General features: G+C 34.3%; 1 protein-coding gene and 1 long non-coding RNA gene across 6 annotated transcripts in view; one reads left to right on the forward strand and one right to left on the reverse strand.

The window, feature by feature from the left end:
- The window catches only part of LOC140604800 (uncharacterized), a 39,828-nt gene extending 39,567 nt beyond the window's left edge, over nucleotides 1–261 (reverse strand). The window contains exon 1 of the long non-coding RNA XR_012007603.1: nucleotides 135–261. This is a non-coding gene — a long non-coding RNA (uncharacterized lncRNA). The remainder of the gene's footprint in view (nucleotides 1–134) is intronic.
- The window catches only part of WRN (WRN RecQ like helicase), a 140,627-nt gene that overhangs the window by 93,720 nt on the left and 23,862 nt on the right, over nucleotides 1–23,045 (forward strand). For all 5 annotated transcript variants that reach the window (XM_072776358.1, XM_072776356.1, XM_072776355.1 and 2 more), the window contains 8 exons: nucleotides 3,497–3,638; nucleotides 10,903–11,073; nucleotides 11,151–11,248; nucleotides 12,070–12,145; nucleotides 12,892–12,965; nucleotides 18,173–18,248; nucleotides 18,497–18,609; nucleotides 21,101–21,215. In XM_072776358.1, coding sequence (XP_072632459.1) covers nucleotides 3,497–3,638; nucleotides 10,903–11,073; nucleotides 11,151–11,248; nucleotides 12,070–12,145; nucleotides 12,892–12,965; nucleotides 18,173–18,248; nucleotides 18,497–18,609; nucleotides 21,101–21,215 — 865 coding nt within the window. The remainder of the gene's footprint in view (nucleotides 1–3,496; nucleotides 3,639–10,902; nucleotides 11,074–11,150; nucleotides 11,249–12,069; nucleotides 12,146–12,891; nucleotides 12,966–18,172; nucleotides 18,249–18,496; nucleotides 18,610–21,100; nucleotides 21,216–23,045) is intronic.

Below are 23,045 nucleotides of genomic sequence, written 5' to 3' on the forward strand. Positions count from 1 at the left end.
AACTGAGCATCATAGCCTAGCCAAGTTGACACAAAGTTAACCATCATATCCAAGAACACATAATCCTAAGTGTGTATACACTTAACAAAAGAACTGACAGAATTAACAGGAGAAATACAGAAATCCATAATTACAGTTGGCGACTTCAACATCTTCTCTCAGTAATTAATAGAACTAGTAGATGGAAAATCAGTAAGAAGATAGAAATGAACAGGACTGTCAATAAACTAGATCATATTAACTTTGTTGGAACATTCAACCTAACAACAGTGGAATAAACATTCTTCCCAGGTGCAAATGGAATGTTCACAAACATAGATTATATTCTGGGTCATAAAACAAACCTTAATATATTTAAAAAATTTTGTTCATACAGTGTGTGTTTTCTAACTATGATAGAATTAAACTAGAAACCAGTAACATAAAGATAGCAAAGTCTCCAAATACTTGAAGATTAAATATCACACTACTAAGTACCCATGAGTCAAAGAGGAGGTCTCAAGGTCAACTGGAAAATATTTTGAACCAAATTAAATAAAAATACAAAATGTATGGGATGCAGCTAAAGCAACAATGAGAGGAAAATGTAGAGCATCAAATACTTTAAATAGAAGAAAAGTTTCAAAGCTGTAATTAAGCTTCCAAAGTAAACTAAAAAGAAGCAGAGGAAGGAAATAATAAAGGTAAGAGCATAAATGAAATAGAAAACAGAAAAACAAAAGAGGAAACCAAAGAACTCAAAAGTTCACTCTTTTACAGGCCAATAAAATTGATAGAAACTTCTAAAAAGAAAAAAAAGAGACCGAGATTACCCATCCTGGGAATGAAAGGAATTTCACTACAGGCCCAATAGACATTAAAAGGATCATAAGGAAAACACTATGAATAGCTCAGTACACATACATTCAGTAATTTAGAGGAAGTGGACCCAATTCCTTGAGAACCTCAAGCTAAATTCACCCACAATGAAGTAGATGACTCAGATAGTTGTACGACTGTTAAAGAAATTAGATCTGTTAAAAATGCCTGGAAATAAAATTCCATAGCCCACATGGCTTAAATGGCAAATTTTACCAAACATTTAAAAGAAGAAATAATAAAAGTTTTACAGTATGATCCAGTTTATATGATATTCTCTCAAAAGTAAGACTCTACTATAGGGATGAAGAAAAAGGTCAGTGGTTGCCAGAGGTCAGAGAGAGGTGGAGGGTATGATTACAAAGGGCTAGCACAAAGGACTGTTCAAGGTGATGGATTTGTTATGTGTCCTGATTGTGATGGTAGTTGATTGTGTGGTTAGATGAATCTGTGCATATGAATCAACAGATGTGTTTAAATTGGTTGAACTTTACATATACACAGATTATAGTCATTTTTAACTGTATATTAATTGAAAGAATAAAAACAAATGGTATAACTAGTTGAGTTCGCCATATGCCTAGGCATGATCACTGTGTTACTCTGAGACCAAAAAATAAGTATTAGGGATGTAGATGATCTCTGTGGTGACAAAATGTTGCTTCACTGAGAGGACAGAATTGTTCAGTGCACCTTAAAAAAACAAACAAACAAACAAACAAACCCCAAATGCCCTGCAATTATATAAAGCACAAATTGACACAACAGCTGGAAGAAAGCAACAAACCCATTATAGTAGTAGTAGTTGGATATAATTAAAGTAGAAGAGTTGTATATAATTTTTGGCTATTGGTAGGTTTAGTAATCCAACAATTAGTAAGCTATAGAAAATTTGATCAACATAGTAACAAGTTTGGTTTATCACACACTTGCTATTTAGAACCCTGTACTAAGCATTTAGAACAATGTACCTCAAACATTTTTACTTCATGATCCACAAAGCTAATAATAACACCTATATAGCACACTAGGCTATTTACTACTTGAGTCCAGGTTCTGTCCAGAACAGTGATTATACAGCACCCCTATAATCCATTTGCAGCACACTTGCTGGGAAGCACTGAACTAGAGATTACACTTCTCAAACATACATGGAATATTGATAAAAATTTGACTCAGTGTGTGGCACCCGGGTGGCTCATTGGTTGAGTGACTGCCTTTGGCTCAGGTTGTGATCTCCCTGCAGGGAGCCTGCTTCTCCCTCTGCCTGTATCTCTGCCTCTCTCTGTGTCTCTCATGAATAAATAAATAAAATCTTCAAAAAAATTTTTGACTCTGTGTTAAGGTAAGATTGGCAAACTATGGCTTGTAAACCAAATCCACTTTGCTGCCTGTTTTTGTAGGTGAAGTTTTCTTGGAATCCAGCATACCCTTTTGTTTATATATTATCTGTGGCTGTTTTTGCAGAGTTGAATCCCAGTAACTGTGACACAGAAACAGTATGGCCCACAAAACCTAACTATTTACAATCTGGCCCTTTAAGAAAAGTTTTCTGGCCCCTGTTCTAGACTGTAGTGTTGTCTCAAAAGTTTTCAATGTATTGGTATAAAACATGCCACTTTTTCTGATCAGAATGCAGTTGAATTAGAAGGAAATAAGAGGACAAAATTTCTCATTCATTTGGAAGTTAAAAATAAAACTTTTAAATTACTCATAAATCAAAGAAAAAATCAGACTGGAAATTAAAACATTTTTAGAACTTTAGTTATGATTACAATAATATACATTAAAACTTGGAAGATACAGCATAGGTGGTACTTTGTGAGAATCTGATAGCTTTCAATATTCATATTAGAAAAGAAAATGAGCTTAATATCCCACTAAAGAAGTTAAAATAGGATAAACCTAAATCTAGTCTTCCCCCCCAAAAAGCATATTATTATATCTGGAATATTGACTATTCTTACTGCTATTTCAAAGCTATTTGTTCTAAAGAAGGCAATTGAATTAAGGTAGTTGATTTTCTCTAAGGAATCCTTTGTTCTCAACCAACTTTAAAGAATTCTCATTTATATTAATATCATTTATATTAATGATAATTTCAAATCTACTTGAAGGATGGCTTAGGAATGTAACTTCTAAGTGGACTTAAATGAGGTGCAGTTTATCTTTGTGTCGTATTTTACGGTCATCAGAGTTTAAGCTAATAATTTATTTCATAGGAGATTTGGTTCTTAAGTTATTAACTTTTTTTTGCAACAGTCTTTTCCCCTCATCACAACCTAACCCAAAAGTCCAGTATTTATATAATCAGTCGATGGAGCTTTTCAAGCTATACTTCTGCACTCTGCTTGCTTGAACTCCCTACTCTTCTGTTTATGGTCCAAGGTACCTCCTGTGAAATTTGGGTTCCAAGGCACTAGTGTTGAGAACCATCAACATAACATGCAAAGATATATTATGGTTTATGGTTCATGTTTTTGCATATTTCACGTGATCTTGGCTGTAACAAACTCTATTTGTTAGCTTATGAAGCAGTTGGCATATTTGAGATTTTTTTTACTTGTCTATTATATATAATATTTTTATTTCTAAGGGTACATGTCTTAGCTAAGCTTTCTATTATATTATTACTTAGATTGGATCAATGCTCTTCCATTGATGATTCAGATGACGCATCACAGGATTTTGGTCCACAAACATTCCAGCTATTATCTGCTGTGAAAATCTTAGGAGAAAAGTTTGGAATTGGGCTTCCGATTTTATTTCTCCAAGGATCTGTAAGTATATCTGTGAGTCACCTTCATAGTTCTTGTACTCCTGTTACTCTTTTCTTCAGAAGTTTGTTGAATTAGGATTGCAGCTTTGACTTTAGATGAGTTATTGGAAAGTCAGAGAGCCATATTAAGTTCCAATTAAGCACTGCATTCATTACTTTTGACAAAACCTGAGTGTTACATATACTGCTGTTTTCATATTTCAAATTGATGTTCAGCTCTGCACCTCATTCTAGTATTAGCTTATTACGTTATAGTTGGATGAATCCCTAAACTAGTCTTTCTTAGGAAAATCAAGAAAGATGCTTTCACTGCATCAGGAGACAGAACAAAATTGTCTCTCTTCTTGTCCTGGAAAGTAGTAAATTCTTTGAGCAAAACTTTAATTTCAGTGAATATTTGTAAGTTCAATAACTATTGTCAGTAGTTTTTCTTTACTTCTTTTCTGTTTCTTATCACAGGTATTTAAAATTCCAAGTTTTGTTTTGTTTTGTTTTGTTTTGTTTTGTTTTGTTTTGTTTTGTTTTGTTTTTTGTTTTGTTTCTGGCTTTACCATTGAATAAATAGCATTAGTCAATTCAGCTGCTTTTAGTGATTAGCATGACAGGATTATGCTAACATTTGCAAGTACAATATGAGTAAGTCATGACCCTTACAGTCTGTAGTCCTTTTGTCCATATGATTTTATTCCTCATTTAGAAGTCTGTAAAGAAAAGCTAAGTATTATGTATTGCTAGTGGTTGAATAAACCAAAGTGGGAGATAGAATCCTTTGCAAATATGTATATTTATTAAAAAGATACTTAAAAGTAGAGATTAATATTCTTATTTTGTATGTTGAATTTAAAAATAATTTAGGTAAGCATTTATTTGATAAATACTTGAATGCTTCCTGTAAATACTTATTTTCTGAATTTTTATCTTGTTTAAAAAGGGACATGTTAAGTTAGTTGTGAAATACTGTTTTTTAAAGATTTTATTTATTTATTCATGAGAGACATGCAGAGATAGGCAGAGACATAGGCTTCCTGTAGGGAACCTGATGCAGGACTCAACCCAGGACCTCAGGATCATGACCTGAGCCAAAGGCAGATGCTCAACTACCAAGCCACCAGGCGTCCCAATTGTGAAGTATCTTTAATGAGATATTGAAAACATGTTAACTTTTCAGGTGGTGATGTTTTTAGATCCTGAATGGAGTTTAAAATTTTGTGTTTTTGTTTTTTGTTTTTTCCCTCCTCAGGCCCACTATAATTTTGTTTTTAAATCACCAGTTTGATTAGAAATTTAATAATGTTGCCACAATTAATTAATTAATTAATTAGTGTTCCAAGTTAAGGAACTTGCTTTTAGGTGGTATGAGAACTACTATCTTTTTTTTTCTAGTATCTTTTTTTTTTTAAGAATTTAAGTTGCAAAGGATAGATTAAGTTTAATTGAGGTCTATGAAAGTTTCTTCTGTCTCTGTCATCTTCAAAACCTGTGCATTCCAGTTGAAGATGTTAATTTATAAAAAAAAATTAAAATTTTTGTTTAAATTCAATTAATTAACATATAATGTATTATTGATTTCATCATAGAGGTCAGTGATTCATCAGACTTATATAGCACCCAGTGCTCATTACATCATGTGTCCTCCTTAATGTCCATCACCCAGTGACCCCATCCTCCCCACCCCTGCCCCTCCAGCGACCTTCAGTTTGTTTCCTATGATAAAGAGTCTCTTATGGTTTGTCTCCTTGTTTTAATTTGGTATAAGCCAGCAGTATCCAGTATCAACAAATAAGTGTAAGTGGGCTCCTACACAAACTTGAACTGGCCACAAGAGGGATCAGATTTCACCTATTATTTGAAAACCAAGTCAGACCATTTATACTGACAGTCTCTTCTGGGAGTCTTCAAATTAAGAAGTTTATTCTTTGTGAAATTTTATACTACCCTTGCTAGATAAAGATGTGAAACTTTTCAAAAAATACCACATAACAAAAATTTGTAGACATTAACTACAAGGAAAATAAGGTAATTTTTTTTCCTTCCATTTCAATGATTTTGGTATCTATTGGGATATTGTCTTAAAAATTATAATTGTGATTCCTTTAGGAATGTAGTAAATTGTCCACCTTAACTAATTTAGGGAAATTGATATCTTTGTAGATAATTTTGATCTGTAAGATGATAAATATATTAAACTGAAAACTCTTAGAGTTTTAAAGAGATAATATTTGTACATATATATAACGAATACAATTTAAGCAACATGTGATTCTCCTTTCTTACACTAGATTTTTCTAAATATTATAAACAGTTATACAGCCCATCCAAGTATTTGTGGATGGAGTTAAAAATTTTGTTTTTAAATAGCACAGGTTTGGTTAGGAATTAAATATTAGAAATGTAAGAAACTGTTTTAGCCATCTAAACAGCTCACCACATAAATATTTTTAAATGTCTGAATAAGTGATAAAATATGCAAGGATTATCATAATTTTATAGATCAGAAAACAGAAGCATAGCACTTAATTTATATAACCAAGACATTAAGTGAAACCTCATTCCTGATCATATTATCAAAGTGCTAAACCTTGCCATGGCTCCAGAGTTAGGTAATACTTTTGATAAAAGATGCTTTGACTATAAGCAGCCACTAGAAAACAATTGCTAGTTTTAATCACCCTTTATAATTTTTGAAGTATTGAACAGGAGAGGGGTATCTATTTAATTTTTTGGGTAAGCTATTTTGTGTGATTGAAATCTATTCCTAAAGATAATTTTTTTTTCTCTTTTGATTTTATTTTGCACTTAGCATATAAGACCTGGAGTGGCAGCTCTGAGCTTTTTTGCCTTGTAGGAATTGGGAAAGAGGCAAAAGAAAAATTAAAATGTAAACAGAAACTGTAGGCTTGTTTTACACTTTAGTAACATAGAGATTTAAGACTTGAGAGTTTAAGCTTATACCTATTTTTTCCCATTAGTTATTAAACATCTTTTTTTGTGTGTGTAAGGCACTATGTTTTGTGGAGAACTCAAATCCTGAATTAGATGAAACGCATCATCTAACATGGAAGGTGTTACTTGGGAAGAAATAAGTATAGTGTAGCATTGAAAGAGATGATAAAGGACATATGAATAGATATAAGTTCTGGAGAGAGTACTTGTTAATACCTGGAAATTAGAGAAGTCTTTGTGATTCTATCAGTATCATTGGAGCTTTCTTTTTCATAGGAGATGTAGTAGATTTGGACATTCAGAGATGGAATGAGAGAAGAAAGGTAGAGGGAAGTGTGGCATTCCTAAGCAGAAAGATTTACCACAGAAAACAATTGTGATTTTTAAAGAAGTTACTTTGAACAATTGGCAGGTTCTTTGTTTTCTCTATCAGATAGACATTCAAAGATTTTGCTTTTATTAGAAAGTGATACTTTGGTTTGGGTTCTAGCCTCCCAGCTCTTATTTATTTATTTATTTATTCATTCATTCATTCATTCATTCATTCTTTTATGATAGGCACTCACAGAGAGAGAGAGAGAGATAGAGGCAGAGACATAGGCAGAGGGAGAAGCAGGCTCCATGCACCGGGAGCCCGACGTGGGATTCGATCCTGGGTCTCCAGGATCGTGCCCTGGGCCAAAGGCAGGCGCTAAACCGCTGCGGCACCCAGGGATCCCTCTCCCAGCTCTCTTTATTCTAATATTTATCCATCAATTAGTAGTTTCCATGTTCCTCGATATGCCAGTTTGGTGTTCCTTATTTTCCCAACCTGATTTTTAAAAGAAAAATGTGAGATAATTTCCCTTTTTGAGTGTGTCTTCTAGAGCAAAAAGACTATCCCTATGCCTTATTTTACAGTGGTTGATACTGAATCCCTGAAAGTTAGAGGACCTGTCCTGGGTCATATTACTCTGTGCCAGAATCAGGGTGAGCAAGCAGCTTTCCTGATTATTGTTTTAGTGCCTTCTCTATTTATTATGCTGTTCACATGCAGTTTTACATTTTTATTTTTAGATCGAATGATCTGGAGATACTAGAATGAATGTGATTGGTAAGGGATGTATCTGTAGAATGTGCCTTCCTTAAAATCAATGCCCAAATCCCTGTAGTTTCTATAGCAGCTTTCTGGGCACGGTGATTTCCATGGAAACAAGACAGTGTAAATTTATTCACACAGTATACAGTATTTACAGTTTTCATGAGGGGAAGAACAATTACTCTGCTGATTAGAAAAAAAATCTCATTGCTTCATACTAGTAAATGTGTTCGTTCACTTAAGGTTTTGTAGGGTTTTCTTTTTTTTTTTTTTTTTTTTCCTTAGGAAGAGTAGAAGAATAATTCTAGTGTTGAGATTGCTAATAAGTACTATTAGGCAATTTAATACCTTTGGTGTTACTAGTTTGCAAGCAATAGAATCTTCTACTGCAAGTATAAGCCCCTAGCAGATATAGAGTACTATTATAAGTGTTATAGGGAAAACTGACTAGATAACTAAGTAGTGGTTTTTCTTTCTTTTTTTTTTTTTTTTTAAATATTTATTTATCTGTGTTAGAGAATGTGCACGCATACACATGCTTGTGCAGGAGAGAGGGGCAGAGAAGAGGGGAAGAGAGAGAATCTTAAGCAGGCTCCACACCCAGTACCAAGGCTCAATCTCATGACCTTGAGGTCATGACCTGAGCTGAAATCAAGAGTCAGACACTTAACCCACTGAGCCACCCAGGTGCCCCCATAATGGTTTTTCTTTTAGATTAGGGAATTCAGGTTGCGTTAAAGGACCAACTGTTAACTAATAAAAAGAAAGTTAATGTTACTGAGTCAGGCTTGCTTATTCAATTTTTACAATATCCCCAAGAGATAGAAGCTATTGTTTTAATACTTGTATAGCAGCTGAGAAAATAGAAGCCCAGGTAAGTTAAGTAACTTGTCCAAAGTCAAAAGGGTAGTAAGTACCAGAGCTGTGACTTGAATCCTGGTGATTTTGCTGTACTGACTACAAACAATGTATATATGTGTGTATGTGTATATGTATATGTGGGATATTTATTTGTAGTATATATGTTGCATATGTATATTTGTGTGTACACATGATAGAGTAATAAAAGATTAGAACTAGTACTCAGGAGGCCTGTGTTCTACTTGTAGTTCTAGGAACTTAGGCTACCAATTAACATCTTTGAGCTTCTGATTATTTGTTAGTAATATGAGTAAAAAATAACCATGTAGATCAGAGAGATCCAATGTTCCTCCTAGCTCTGAAATTCTCTAATGTTTGATTTTAAGCATTCTTTTCAAGTCAACCCAAAGTTATTTGGCTTAGGTAGGGACTGTTAACAGGGAAAAAGATACCATGTTGTACCTGGGTGTTTCTATTTCTCTAAATCTTGTTCTAATAAAATTTTGGTAAATATAATCACCATGATACTAAAGCTCATTACTTAGCTATCTTAATAAAAATAATTCTATTTTTATTTTTAAGATAAATAGAATACACTTAGAGACTGTTAACAAACCTATCAGACACCTTTGTGATAAGCTCAGTTTCTAGGCACTGAAGTGTTTCTGATGGGATTTTGTTCCACTTTAATCTCATGGCAGCCTAGGTTTCCTTTGTGTGAGGGATCAGCTTTATTTAGGCTCTTTCACTTTAATTCACATGTTTAACATTCCAAAATGATAAACTGGTAGGCATAACATTCTTATCAGTTGCATAAAACTAATACATTCATAATAGAGAACCTTCTGATTTTTGAGTTAGGTCCACGGTAACTCATCCTATGAATTGTTTTGATTTTGATCCTGAATTTTTTTAGGTATTGATTGTTAAACCTTCATGGAAAATAGGTGAAATGTAAAATTGTTAAATGACGGACTGTGCCTATTTCTAAAATTGTAGATTGCATTTTATATTGAAATTTTTAGAATACAATAACTTCTTGACATATTCAAGCAATGTTTTTGATATACAAATATAACCTAAAATATAGAATTTATATTCGCTTATAATCACTCTAAATAATTTAAACAGAAAAGTATTTATTACTGGGCATTCAGCCACTTCTATTGTTGATAAGATTATACCGTAAAATAGTCATGAGCGCTGCTACCTCGTCTGTGACAAGAAGCAATCTGTCAGTTTGGGAAGCTGCCACTACAGCACCAGACCCCAAAGTGTACTGCATAGGGAGCTATAAGCAGGGAGGTTCCACTTCTGCTTGCTCTAGTAACCACCCTGCACTTGCTCATAAAAAGCAGACAGCTCCATAATCATGCGTACCTCCAAGACTAGCTAGAGTAGTCTTACCTCATTTCCTACTTGTAGATGTCATTTAAAAATGCCTTTGCATAGTAGAACTTAAATCATACCCAGAACTCTAGCTAAAAGATTTTGAGAAATAGTATTTGTAACTTCCCGGCTTCTGCAGTAAGAGTGGGTGAAGGTTAGAATGACCCCATCTCCTGTATTCACTACGAAAGCATTAGACAGGAGCAACTTTCCATAAAGCTTTATGTTCATATGATACTATAGATATTTAACGGTAGTACTTAAATGTGTAGGGTAAGTGAAGGAGATAGTAAGAGGGCACAGTGAATGGAAAATACAGAGAGTGAAGGTGGGGGGAGTCCTCTCTATCAGAGGACAAGAGAATTACATGAGGCAGAGTAGCTTCCCCAGCATTGCCAGAATGTGATGGCTTGTAAAGAGTCTCCCACTGGAATTGTCTCTTCACTTAAGGAAAAAACCCCTCAAAAACAGCAACTCTGTAGCATGCACTTGCTTTTCCCCGGGTATCTCAGTATAGCAGCTAAATCAGAAAAGATTAAGTAAACTTGGCAGTACCTCAAGAACAAAAGCACAGTGAATACAGCCATGCAGTGAGGACCGAATTTTTGCAGTGTATTCCTTGGTTATTAGCTGTTGGGTCATACTGCTTCTAGTCTTGAGCTGTAGCTTATAATTACTATTTTCAGACCATAAAATATATTAATAAAAGGTCTAAATAGCCTAGGTTAAATATCCCAAACATATCCAAACCTATGCATTGGAAAATGCATGTGAATTATATGTGAAATTGCCTGCCATTACTTCATATAGTAAAGGAACACTATTTTGATTATATATTTATGTATAAGTTAAGTATTCAGAACAAGCAGGATAGGCATAAAATTTTGTAGGTTTTTAAAGTTGAAATCCAAAAAAATGAATAGACAGTTCTATTTTACTTACCCTGTTTAATTAAAAAAGCATTTTTAGCTACAGATTTCATTCCTGATTTCAGAATTCCCAGCGTCTTGAAGATAAGTATCGCAGACATAGTTTATTTGGCACTGGCAAGGATCAAAAAGAGAGTTGGTGGAAGGCTTTGTCCCGTCAGCTCATGGCTGAAGGATTCTTGGTAGAAGTTCCTGGGAGACAAAAATTTATAAGGATTTGCACTCTTACAGAAAAGGTAAACAATGTAGAAATATACCTGTTTGATTTAATTTCTCTCACTATGTATTAAAAGATTCTTTTTGTGTTCAATAGGGCAGATGTTGGCTTCATGAAGCCAATAGAGAATTTCCTAAGAAACTTAAACTTGAAGCTAATGAAGAATTGTGTCCGAGGGTGTTTCTTCTACCAAGGTTCATTTTTCATTTTTTTTTAACTTCTGTATTTTTTATTGTTAAAATGTCAAATTATACCAATTCATAGGCACCACAAAGATAATATGAGTAAAGATTGCTTTGCATACCTCTTTTAGCTAGTTTGAGGATGAGAGCCAGTGGGTAAAAGATAAATCATAGAACATTTTCTTGATTGATAGGAAGTAGTTGAGTATAGTATTTAGAAAGTTACTTTCCCATTGGTTAAAGAAGCAGCACGGAGATCAATATTGAAGAATCCACATATCATATTTCCTTCTTATATATAGAAGAAGGTCGCAAGGGAATACATGTGATGCCTTCTTTTTTGTTTCTTTACATGTTATCATTTATGGATTTTTCCCCCTTTTTAAAAAAATTGAGGTGTAATTGACATATAACATTGTGTAAGTTTGAAGTATACAAGCGTGTTGGTTTGATAGATGTATATATTGCAATATGATAACTACAGTGACTTAGCTAACACCTCTATCATGTCACATAATTATAATTTCTGTGTTGAGAACAACCTAGTCTCTTCATAACTTTGAAGTTTATAAGACTGTATTATTGACTGTAATCCCTATATTGTGTATTACATAAGCAACTTTTCTTTTAAACTTAAAAAACTAAAGAGCTTTAAACTTTAAAGAGCTTAAAAAGCACTTTCCAGAGCTTGTTCTTAAAAAAAAAAAAAAAATTTAAAAAATTTTCAGCTCTAAAAAAGTAATGCAATCTTATCTGCCTTTCTGGGAGTGGAGACATGATATTAGATAATTACATTTTAAAGTTTGAGATATTTTAATTTTATTATATTTCAGTTCTAAAACTGTACCACCTGGCGCTGAACAACATTCCTCTAATCGAGTACCAATTGAATTAACTGCAGAGAAGAAGGTTGGTTTGTTAAAGAGGTGGTTCTTATTGACTTCCTTCTTTATGGAATGAAATGCCATATGTAACAAAACATAAACTTTGGAAAGAGTAGTGCTATGAACAGGATAAAATATGCAGTATGTGATTTCTGGGGCTAATAAGACAGTTAAAAATATTTGAGAAAGTAACTTACTTTAATTTTTTTAAAGCCTATTTTATTAAACCATTTGGCCTGGAGTTTTTTTTTTTTTTTTTTTCACATTATGATACTTATAATTGATAGAAAAAATAAGCATGAGTCTTAAATACTTGTTCTCAACGAAAGCTATACACATACACATATGTGCACACATACTTTCTTGCTTTGTTATTCGATCTTAGATAACAATTAAAGATTAAATACTCACAGGCAGACTTCAGCTAATTGGAACACTGGAGCAATAGGAAAATGTGCTGAATTAAATTTTTTGTAAAGTTTTTCTGTTTTATTGAAGTATGCAGAATTTAACTGAATCATTTTATAACTTTGGCTTCTGCTGTGCCTCAAATAACTATTTCGATCATATATTCTCTATAGATTTGGGAGGAATAGGACATTACATTTCTAACTGCCTTATAATCTGAGAGCTATTTTCAGGTGATGATTTTTGTTTGGTAATTAGAGGAGGAACTGTCATCATGAGATTTTGTATCTTATTTTTTCTGTATTTGAAAGGTTTTGAAACTTCTAATTTTTTTGTAATGGACCTTTATATGTTTTAAAACAGTCTAACTTGGAGAAGATGTATTCTTACAAAGCATCTGATAAAATTTCTTCTGGGAGTAACATTCCTGAAAAAAGGTACAGAGTTCAAAATGTTTATTTTCTGTGCTTACTGTATCGGCACCTTTTTTTTCTTTCATAAAGAGAAAGGTCTATCAGATGTTGGGATTTGTCATTGGCAGAAGGAAGTTAGAGTTAAAGCATAACCCTCCAGTCTTATAATTACTAAAAGAGACCTATAAAATGATAGTATTAACATTAATTTAATAACTAATTCTTCCTGGGTATTATTTTTTGCCAAGCTGTGTGCTAAATGCTAAATATTTTATTTGTAATATCTCATTTAATTCTTACAACAGTCTATGAGTTAGCTACTATTATTTATACCCATTTCAAAGTTGAAGATACAAAGGTTAAGAAGTTAACTAACTTGGTCAGTTACAGAGAGCTAATGGGAGAGCTGACTTGCAAATCTTTGTCAGTCTCTAGTATCTAAACACTCATATATATATATTCCCCGGCCTTTTAAAATATATTTTATAGGGCAACCCAGGTGGCTTAGCAGTTTAGCGCTGCCTTTAGCCCAGGGTGTGGTCCTGGAGACCCGGGATTGAGTCCCACATCAGGCTCCCTGCATGGAATGGAGCCTGCTTCTCCCTCTGCCTGTGTCTGTGCCCCCCCCCCCCCCGTCTCTCTCATGAATAAATAAATAAAATCTTTATTTTTATTTTTTTAATTTTTAAAATAAAATCTTTAAAAAAATAAAATATATTTTATGGCAACATGAAATAGAGTTGGTAGAAATAACAAATGTACCTATTGTACTTTGGAGCTTCATATTTGACTTGCTGATGTAACGAAATTGTGGAGAATGTACAGAATTACAGAAAGTCTGAAGGTGGAGAATTTGAAAAACTTGTCAGGACCTATACACAGACTATTGAATGGAATATGTTTGCATACATATCAGATGAAAATAAATTAATGTTCTCTGATCCTGTTACAATCTAGTGGACTACTCACTTAGATAATACTACTTTCGATCTGATAGAAACATTTACCATAATACCAGTCTCTCACTGAAAATAATTCCTTTTTGTTTATTTATGGAGTAATTAATTACAATGTTTTATGTAAACAAAAGGATTTGGGAGTATGCTTCAGTGTGCTGAAGCATTTCTTCATTTAAACATTTATTGTGGGGATCCCTGGGTGGTGCAGCGGTTTGGCGCCTCTCTTTGGCCCAGGGCGCGATCCTGGAGACCCGGGATCGAATCCCACTTCGGGCTCCCGGTGCATGGACCCTGCTTCTCCCTCTGCCTGTGTCACTGCCTCTCTCTCTCTTTCTGTATGACTATCATAAATTAAAAAAATAAATAGATAAATAAACATTTATTGTGGGACGCCTGGGTGGCTCAGTGGTTGAGTGTCTGCCTTTGGCTCAGGGTATGATCCTGGGGTCCTGGGATTGAGTCCCACATCAGGATCCCCTCTCTGTTTCTCCCTCTACCTATGTCTCTGCCTCTCTCTCTCTGTGTCTTTCATGAAAAAATAAATAAAACCTTTAAAAATAAATAAATCAACATTTATTGCATTTTTGCTAACCATCTTTGTGCCAGGTATTACTCTAGGCATTGGGATTCGGTGGGGAAAATAGAGACCTAGTCACTGGCCCTCCCAGGGCTTATATTCTAGTGGGATATACAGGTCAGGGAACATAAAATTACAATCCAGGGTTGTAGCACTTTGGAAACACACTTTGGAAGTGACCCTTGAGGCTTAAATAGAAATGAAGTGACAAGGAAGGGAAGTTTTCTGACCAGAGGAATAGCCCACATATTAAAACCTGAAAGCAAGAGAAGGTGTGGTATGATTGAGGAACTCAATGGTATGCTAGCAGTTACCTGGTAGTAGTGAAAATTTAAGACTGGAGAATTAAATAGGGTCCAGAATATCCAGTTCCTGTCCAGCACTCAGCTTGATCATAAAAGCAGTAAAGTGGAGGAGCTAAGGAAGGATTTTTAGTAGGACAGTGTCATTAAACTTATGATTGAGAACAGAGGTTGACATTTCTATAAATGATCAGATGGTAAATAATTTAGACTTTGAGGGCTATGTGGTCGCTAACTACTCAACTTTGCTCTTGTAACCCTAAAGCAGCTATCGTTGATAGGTGAAGAAATAAATGTGGCTGTGTTCCAATAATACTTTATTTATGGACACTGAAATTTGAATTTCATGTAATTTTCACATGTCACAAAATGTTCTTTTAAATTTTTTTGAACTGTTTAAAAGTGTAAGAAACCATCTTTAACTTAGAAGCCTTACCAGAACAGAAGGATTTGTCCCATGCAGTGTGCTGACCCTTGATGGATGACTGGCTTGGAGGGAATGGGAGGCCGGAGGATCAGAGTGCAGAGACACAAATAAAGAGGCCTATTGCAGTAGCATTTGCAAGAGAAGATGGGAACTTAGATGAAGGTAGTGGCAGTGGACATGGACAGAAACAGAACTGTAAGATATTTAGGAGGTAGAATTGTTAGGACTCAGTGATTAAAAAGATAGGCGGACTAAGGAAAGTGGGGAACTTGAACATGACACTTAGGTTCCTGTCTGATTGCAGGTTAGAGTGTTGCCATTCCCTTCACTGGCAACATAAGAGGAACACAGGTTTGAAAGGTTGGATATTTAGGGGATGAGAAGTTGAATGATAGACATACTGGGTTCATACCTGTGGTGTGGCCCAGAAATTATTTTTAAGATGTGGGCTTAGTGTATAGAAGGGAGAAAGATGCTTACATGTCAATAACTATTATTTTAAAGTTCATTTGAATTTTTATTAAAATAGTTCATGTATTGGTTTTAAAACTCAGTTGGTACTTAATGGCATATAACAAAGCATGTGAGTTCATACCTTCCCAAATGTTGCTCTGTTCTGTAGAAGCAGTCATCCTCAAATCTTCCAGCTGGGCTCTCTGATATTTGCCTCTGTTTTTTTTGTTTTGTTTTGTTTTTTGTTTTTTGTTTTTTGTTTTTGGCAGGGGGAGGGGCACAGGGAGAGGGGGAGAGAAGCTCAGTTGTCAGACTCTCCACTAAGCACAGAGCCTCTTGTGGGGTCTCAGTCTCACAACCCTGAGATGGTGACCTGAACCAAAATCAAGAATCAGGTGCTTAACCAACTAAGCCATCCAATCCAGGTGGCCCTGCCTCCATATTTCTAAGTGACATGCTTAGATTACTATTTTTGGACCTATCAGTTTTAGAAGTTTTTTTGTTCCATGAACAAAATTTATAATGGCAGATTAGGGCTTATCTCCCATATGCCTTTCCCCCATTTCCCTTCCTTCAATTCCCCCCTTTGTCCAAAACATTATATTTCATGTTTTGGTCATATTAACGATTTGTTTCTACATTATTATACTTTTTTTTTTCTACATTATTATACTTAAACAAATATATACCACTAAGCCAAACTGTGTGGCTATGGCCACCACTATCTTAATTTTCCCTGATGTTAGTAATTGTCTTTTTTGTTTTTTTGGCTTGGGTTTTAGTGTTCTTATTACTCATTTTTCTTTTCTCTTGTTTTCAATCTCCTTTTGTTTGCTTAACTTTCTTGGAGAGTGCCTTGACTTTATATTCCCTTCCATCTAGTAAGATTTTATTTTTAGTTATTGAAACATTCATTTCAAATAATTATTTCTTGTTCTTTTTCTTCTTTCTTTAACATAGCAATCTTGTTTCATGAATAGAACATCTCCACTCCCCCCCCCCCCCAAAAGAGAGCACAAGGCAGGGAGGAGCAGAGGGAGAGGGAGAGAGAAACTCCAGCAGACTGTGCTCAGTGTGGAGCCTGATGCAGGGCTCAGTCTCACGACCCTAAGAACATGATCTGAGCCGAAATCAAGTGTTGGATGCTTAATTGACTACACCACCCAAGTGCCCCCAATGTCTCCACTTTTTGATGATATTCATTATAGTTATTTTGAACTTTTTTTCTGTACACTTATAATAGCATTCATAGGCAAAACACTTATTATTAAATGTTTTCTATATATATTTCTGCTTTGGAGCTATATTACCCATATTTTGCCAGTATATGTGATGATAAAATTTATTTTTGAAATAATTTAAAGTACCATTTTGTAAACAGTACATTATTATAGAGGCTTTTATAAATACTGTGATAAAGGTTAATATATTATTTAAAACAAATTTATGATTATCTTGAGTAACCTGATATTACTAATTTTTTGAACTGGAGTTACCTTTTCTCAGGTTTAGTCTACTTATTTTAGTGATAGGATTTGATAATTGTGAAAATCTTACTTTATACTGTAGATTTTGAATTCTTGCAACAGAAATTTATAAACATTTCTTAAGTATCAAACATGTTCCCCCTTTTCCTTACCAAAGGAGGGATTTATTTAAATTTGGCATCTTTTATATAGGCTATTACATACAATTTTATTTTTATATCTTTTCCTCTCTATAATTAATCAATGAGAAATACTTATTGTAGAAATTGGTTTTCTAGGGGCTCCTGGGTAACTCAGTCGGTTAAGCATCTGCCTTCAGCTCTGGTCATGCTCCCAGGGTCCTGAAATTGAGCCTCATATCGGGCTCCCTGCTCAGTTATGGGAGAAGCCCCGTATCTGCTTTTCCCTCTGCATCTGTCACTCCCCCTGCTTGTTCTCTCTCTCTCTCTGTCAAATAAATAAAATCTTTAAAAAAAAAATTGGTTTTCTGTCTAGTTTGCTGCCTAGCACCTTCCATGTTGTTTGCTAATTGCATGGTTTTTATTTTTCTTTTGTGACATCAAAAGAGAAATTATTCCCTTTGGCTTAGTTTTGTTTGATCTTGCAGAAAATTATGAACAGTTTTATTAATCCTATTTTAGTGTTCCTCACCAACCAAAAATTAGTGATGTCACAGTGAAGAATCATAGATTGTATCTCTCTTGGTCAAAAAAAAAAGTTATCTTCGGTATAAAGATGTATTTTAAAGAATTTGGTTGAGGATGAAGATGGGGCAAATGCTGTTTTTAAGTATACTAAATTTTGATGAATTCAAATTATAGTTTTAATTTTACCATTATAATGAATGCATTTGATTGAAATTGTTTAAAATTTTGGCTGTTGTATAAATCACAGTTATTTCACTGGTATTATGAAGAATGAATGTTGATATTGACATGGAACAGTACTTTTCATTTGGGGGGTGAAATAAAAACTGAACTTGGAGAAAGAAAAGCCTTTTTATTTATTTTCTTTTAAATATTTTAGCATCATAGTACACTCACCAGGAAAATCTTACAAGTCTTCAGAACCTGTTATTTCAGCTGAAGAGCAGGAGACTCAGGTACAACTTCTGTGAAAAGTCAGTGTTTGAAAGGATAATTGTGATTACATATGCATGCTTAAAGTTTCGTTGCCAGTATTTAAAAAAATTGTTCTTTAGCTGTGAGTCTGAGATATAGTTAATTTTTCATCCTAAGGGAAAATGTAATAGCTGAAGATCTAAAAATAAAGGACTGGATTTTTCTAAGTACATTTAAAAAAAAAAACAGCAACAACAAATGTTGAGTTGTTTTTCTGTTCTTTGTTCAGACTGTGTTGTATGGCATATTGGTGGAAGCCAGGCAGAAACATGCCGGTAAAATGGATGTTCCTCCAGCCATTCTAGCAACAAATAAGATACTATTGGAAATGGCCAAAATGAGGTAAGCTGTGCAGACATCTGTTCTAACTTATTTTCTCCTAACAGAATAGATTTGTAACATAGATTGTTCAGTGATAGTATGACTTAGGGTCCAGCTGTCCTATCCTTGAGGTAATTCTCCAGCTTCCCATGCTACTGTCTACCATCTCTTCACCGAGCTGTAGTCTGCCATTTCTATGTGAATGAAAACCAACTGTGTTCAGCCATCAAAGTCAGAATATATAAAATCTAACTCATTATCCACAAACCCTCCATGCGTGCATTTTGTGCAACTACCAAAACTCTTCTTTCTTAATTTCTACCAAAACTCTTCTTTCTTGTTTTCTTATTTTTGTCAATTCATACCTTCATGTTCTTAATGACACGTTTATTTTATTTATTTATTTATTTTAAAGATTTTATTTATTTATTCATGAGAGACACAGCAAGAGAGAGAGAGCAGAGACACAGGCAGAGAGAGAAGCAGGTTCCATGCAGGGAGCCTGACATGGGACTCGATCCAGGGTCTCCAGGATCACGCCCCGGGCTGCAGGCGGCGCTAAACTGCTGAGCTACCGGGGCTAATGACACGTTTAAACAAACCTCTGGTGTTATTTGCACTTCTCTGACATGGATCCCTGTCTTACTCTTAAATAGTTTTGAGACTTTTTTCATTTCAGTGTTCCTTACGTGTCTATGTATGCTGTCCTCTCTCTTTTTTGTGACACCCTGTTCAGACAATTAATTGCCGCTGGACTATTGAAAAAACCTCTTAACTAGTTACTCTTTCCTTATCTCTCCGTCATTTTTTCATCTGATGCATAAGACCAAATCTCTTTCTCATATCATACTTCTGCTTAACTAGTTCCCTACTGTCTTAACTTCTTTTGCTTATAATTCAGGGCCCTTCATTTATGGATTTACACATGCCTTTCTATCCATGTTGCAGAATTTTGAATGGTTTATCTGACTACTTGCTGTTGATCATTTGTGAAGAAGACCCCTGTTCAACTTCCATGAATTTATTTACAGTGTCACTTTAGCCTTGCAGTTTCCTTGATTCCCCAAAACTCCTGCTATGAAATCCTTCAAGATCTGGCTTTATTAATTATCTTCTCCATGAAGTCTTTCATGCTCTTAGTAGCAAAGTAATTCCTCTCTCTAGAATTCATAAAGGACTTTAAAATGTAAATTTAGAAGATGCTTTTTGCACACTTCTCACATAATGCTTTACTTATTTTTTTTGTTATTATTGGTAATATACCTAATGTTATATCTTCCAGATTTTATTTTTTTAAAATTTTATTTATTTATTTATTTATTTATTTATTTATTTATATTTTTTAATCTTCCAGATTTTAAGCTCTGAATAAATATACTATTTTCCTCATCATTTTATGTCTTCCAAAGCACTTAGCACAATGCCTAATAAATATGAGGTGGTCAATAAATATTTAGAAGAAATTATTTCCAAAGAACATTTGTTTGATAATTGTATTCATCTTTTATACTCTTTTAAAAAATTATTTTTGACATTAAATTTCATCTAAAAGATGTTACTTCAGTGTGAAATTTTAATAATATAGTGCTTTTATTTTAAAATAATTATTTTATTAAAAATAAATATTCGCTGAGTGAAGTAAGTCAATCAGAGAAGGACAAACATTATATGTTCTCATTCATTTGGGGAATATAAATAATAGTGAAAGGGAATATAAGGGAAGGGAGAAGAAATGTGTGGGAAATATCAGAAAGGGAGACAGAACGTAAAGACTGCTAACTTTGGGAAATGAACTAGGGGTGGTAGAAGGGGAGGAGAGCGGGGAGTGGGAGTGAATGGGTGACGGGCACTGGGGGTTATTCTGTATGTTGGTAAATTGAACACCAATGAAAAATAAATTTAAAAAAATAAATAAAAATAAATATTCAAAATCCACACTTTAATATTTAGTGAAGATATTTAAAAGAAAAGGACTAACAATTAGGTTGGCAGATTTTTAGAAAATAGACATCATACAGTCTTTTAGTTACTGATATTGTAAGAAATATTGAGTTAAAAGCCTAAGGTAGTTAGCATGTTTATTGTTACAGGCAAGTACTTTGTAAATAATGAATGAGATTTTCTTTTCAGTTTCTTAGCTTGTTGGTTGTCCTCAGAGCCTTACAGTTTTTCCTTTTATATTTATTAAAATAATAATAGTGATGAGATCAGTTATAGACTAGAACATTAGCCTGTTTCTTCATGGTAATGGCCTGTTCACCTTTTAGTACGGTGTCTTGTGGTGATAATGGAGGTGTTTTTTTATTCATAAGTTGCTAAAATAGCAAATCTTTAAATGGTGGAAAGCAAAGAGAGACATCATAGAACATGATTATATGTATTACACGTTGTTTTTGGTTGTTGGAAAAAATACATGTTTATTGAATATGATTTTGAAGCTAAACATCAGCCATGTTGCTGGAGTGATAATATTTTAGTAGTTTCTTGACTTTTTAATTTTTTTAAATGACAGACCTACTACATTTGAAAATATGAAAAGGATCAATGGTGTGTCTGAAGGCAAAGCTACTATGCTGACCCCTCTGTTGGAAGTCATCAAACATTTCTGTCAGATAAATAATGTTCAGGTAAAATACTGTGGTTTGCAGGAACTGTGAGAACATAAACATTTTTCGATGATTTCAAAAACATGTTTCAAAAGCAGCATTTTCTCCCTTTATAGTTGACCCTTGAACAGTGTGGGAGGTTAGAGGTGCTGACCCCTATGCAGCCAAAAATGCACGTATAACTTTTGAATCCTCCAGAACTACTAATATCTTCCTGTTGACTGGAAGCCTTACTGAGAACACATATAGTTGATTAACACTTATTTTGTATGTTACATATGTTTTGTTTACTGTATTCTTTTTTTTAAAAGATTTTATGTGAGAGAGAGAGAGCATGAGTGGTGTTGGGGGTAAAGGCAAAGTGAGAGGCAGAAGCAGGCTACCCAAGCCAGGAGCCCAATGTGGGGATTGATTCCAGGACCCTGAGATCATGACCTGAGCTGAAGGCAGATGCTTAACTGACTGAGCCACCCAGGTGCCCCTATATACTGTATTCTTAAAATAAAGTAAGCTAGAGAAAAGAAAATGTTATTAAGAAAATCATAAGAGGAGGGGCATCTGGGTGGCTCAGTCAGTTGAGCATCTGACTCTTGATTTCAGTTCAGGTCCTGATCTCAGGGTCATGAGATTAAGCTCTGAGTTGGGTTCCATGCTCACCCTGGAATCTGCATGAGAATCTCTGTCCCTTTCCCTCTGCCCCTCTCCCTGGCTTGTGTGCACTCTGTCTCTCAAATAAATAAATAAATCTTAAAAACAACAAAAAAAGAAAATCATAGGGGTTGCTGAAGGAGAGGTTGGTGGGGGATGGGCTAAATGGGTGATGGATATTAAGAAAGGCACTTGTGATGAGCACTGGGTGTTTGTTATATATAAGTGATGAATCACTAAATTCTACCTTTTTTTTTTAAAGATTTTATTTATTTATTCATGAGACACACACACACACACACACACACACACACAGGCAGAGACACAGGCAGAGGGAGAAGCAGATCCCTTGCAGGGAGCCTGACACGGGACTCGATCCCAGGTCTCCAGGATCATGCCCTGGGCCCAAGGCGGCGCTAAACTGCTAAGCCACCCAAGCTGCCCATTAAATTCTACTGAAACCTATATGTTAACTAACTAGAATTTAAATAAAAACTTGAAACAAAACAAAAATCATAAGGAAGAGAAAATACATTTATAGCATTGTGCTCTATTTTTTGAAAAAAAATTTGCTTATAAGTGGACCTGGCTAGTTCAAACCATATTGTTTCAAGGGTCAGTTGTATTTTCATTTCCACACTGGACACTTAGAAAATCGATTCAGATTGTTCCTATAGTAAATCACTTACAAAAATAACAAAATTATTACAAAAATAACTAACTAACAGAATGTTAGTTATCTAATTTTTAAGATGATGCTTAAGTAGTTGTCTAGGCTGCTCATATCTTTCTATTCTGTTGAATGGTTTTATTTTTAAATTTGAAAAAGTAGTGTTTTAGGCTGATAAATTATTTTACTTTCAAATGGAGGTAGAAATTAAAGCTGCAAAGTTATCCTTGCTATCAGTTGGCACCGAGCCCAGCCACTTTCTTTTTTATATTATTCATTTTGTTCCCTAATTACTCTTTCCTTCCAGTCATGCTGTCTTTTGATATTAAGTAGAATACGTATTCTTCTCGTTAGTCTTGATAGCATTTTCTTCCTATCCTTTTATTATTCTTGCTCCACCATAATTGGTCATTTCCACAAGGATACTTTGAGTTTCTTTCTTTAAACTGCATCTGTAGACTCCATTTTTACCCCAACATAGAAGGTGAGGCATTGTGAGGTAGTAGAAAGTCTACTGGACTCCGAATCAGGGA

This window comes from Canis lupus, chromosome 15 (assembly GCF_048164855.1).
Source record: "Canis lupus baileyi chromosome 15, mCanLup2.hap1, whole genome shotgun sequence".
In the NCBI taxonomy this organism is placed as follows: Eukaryota; Metazoa; Chordata; class Mammalia; order Carnivora; family Canidae; genus Canis; species Canis lupus.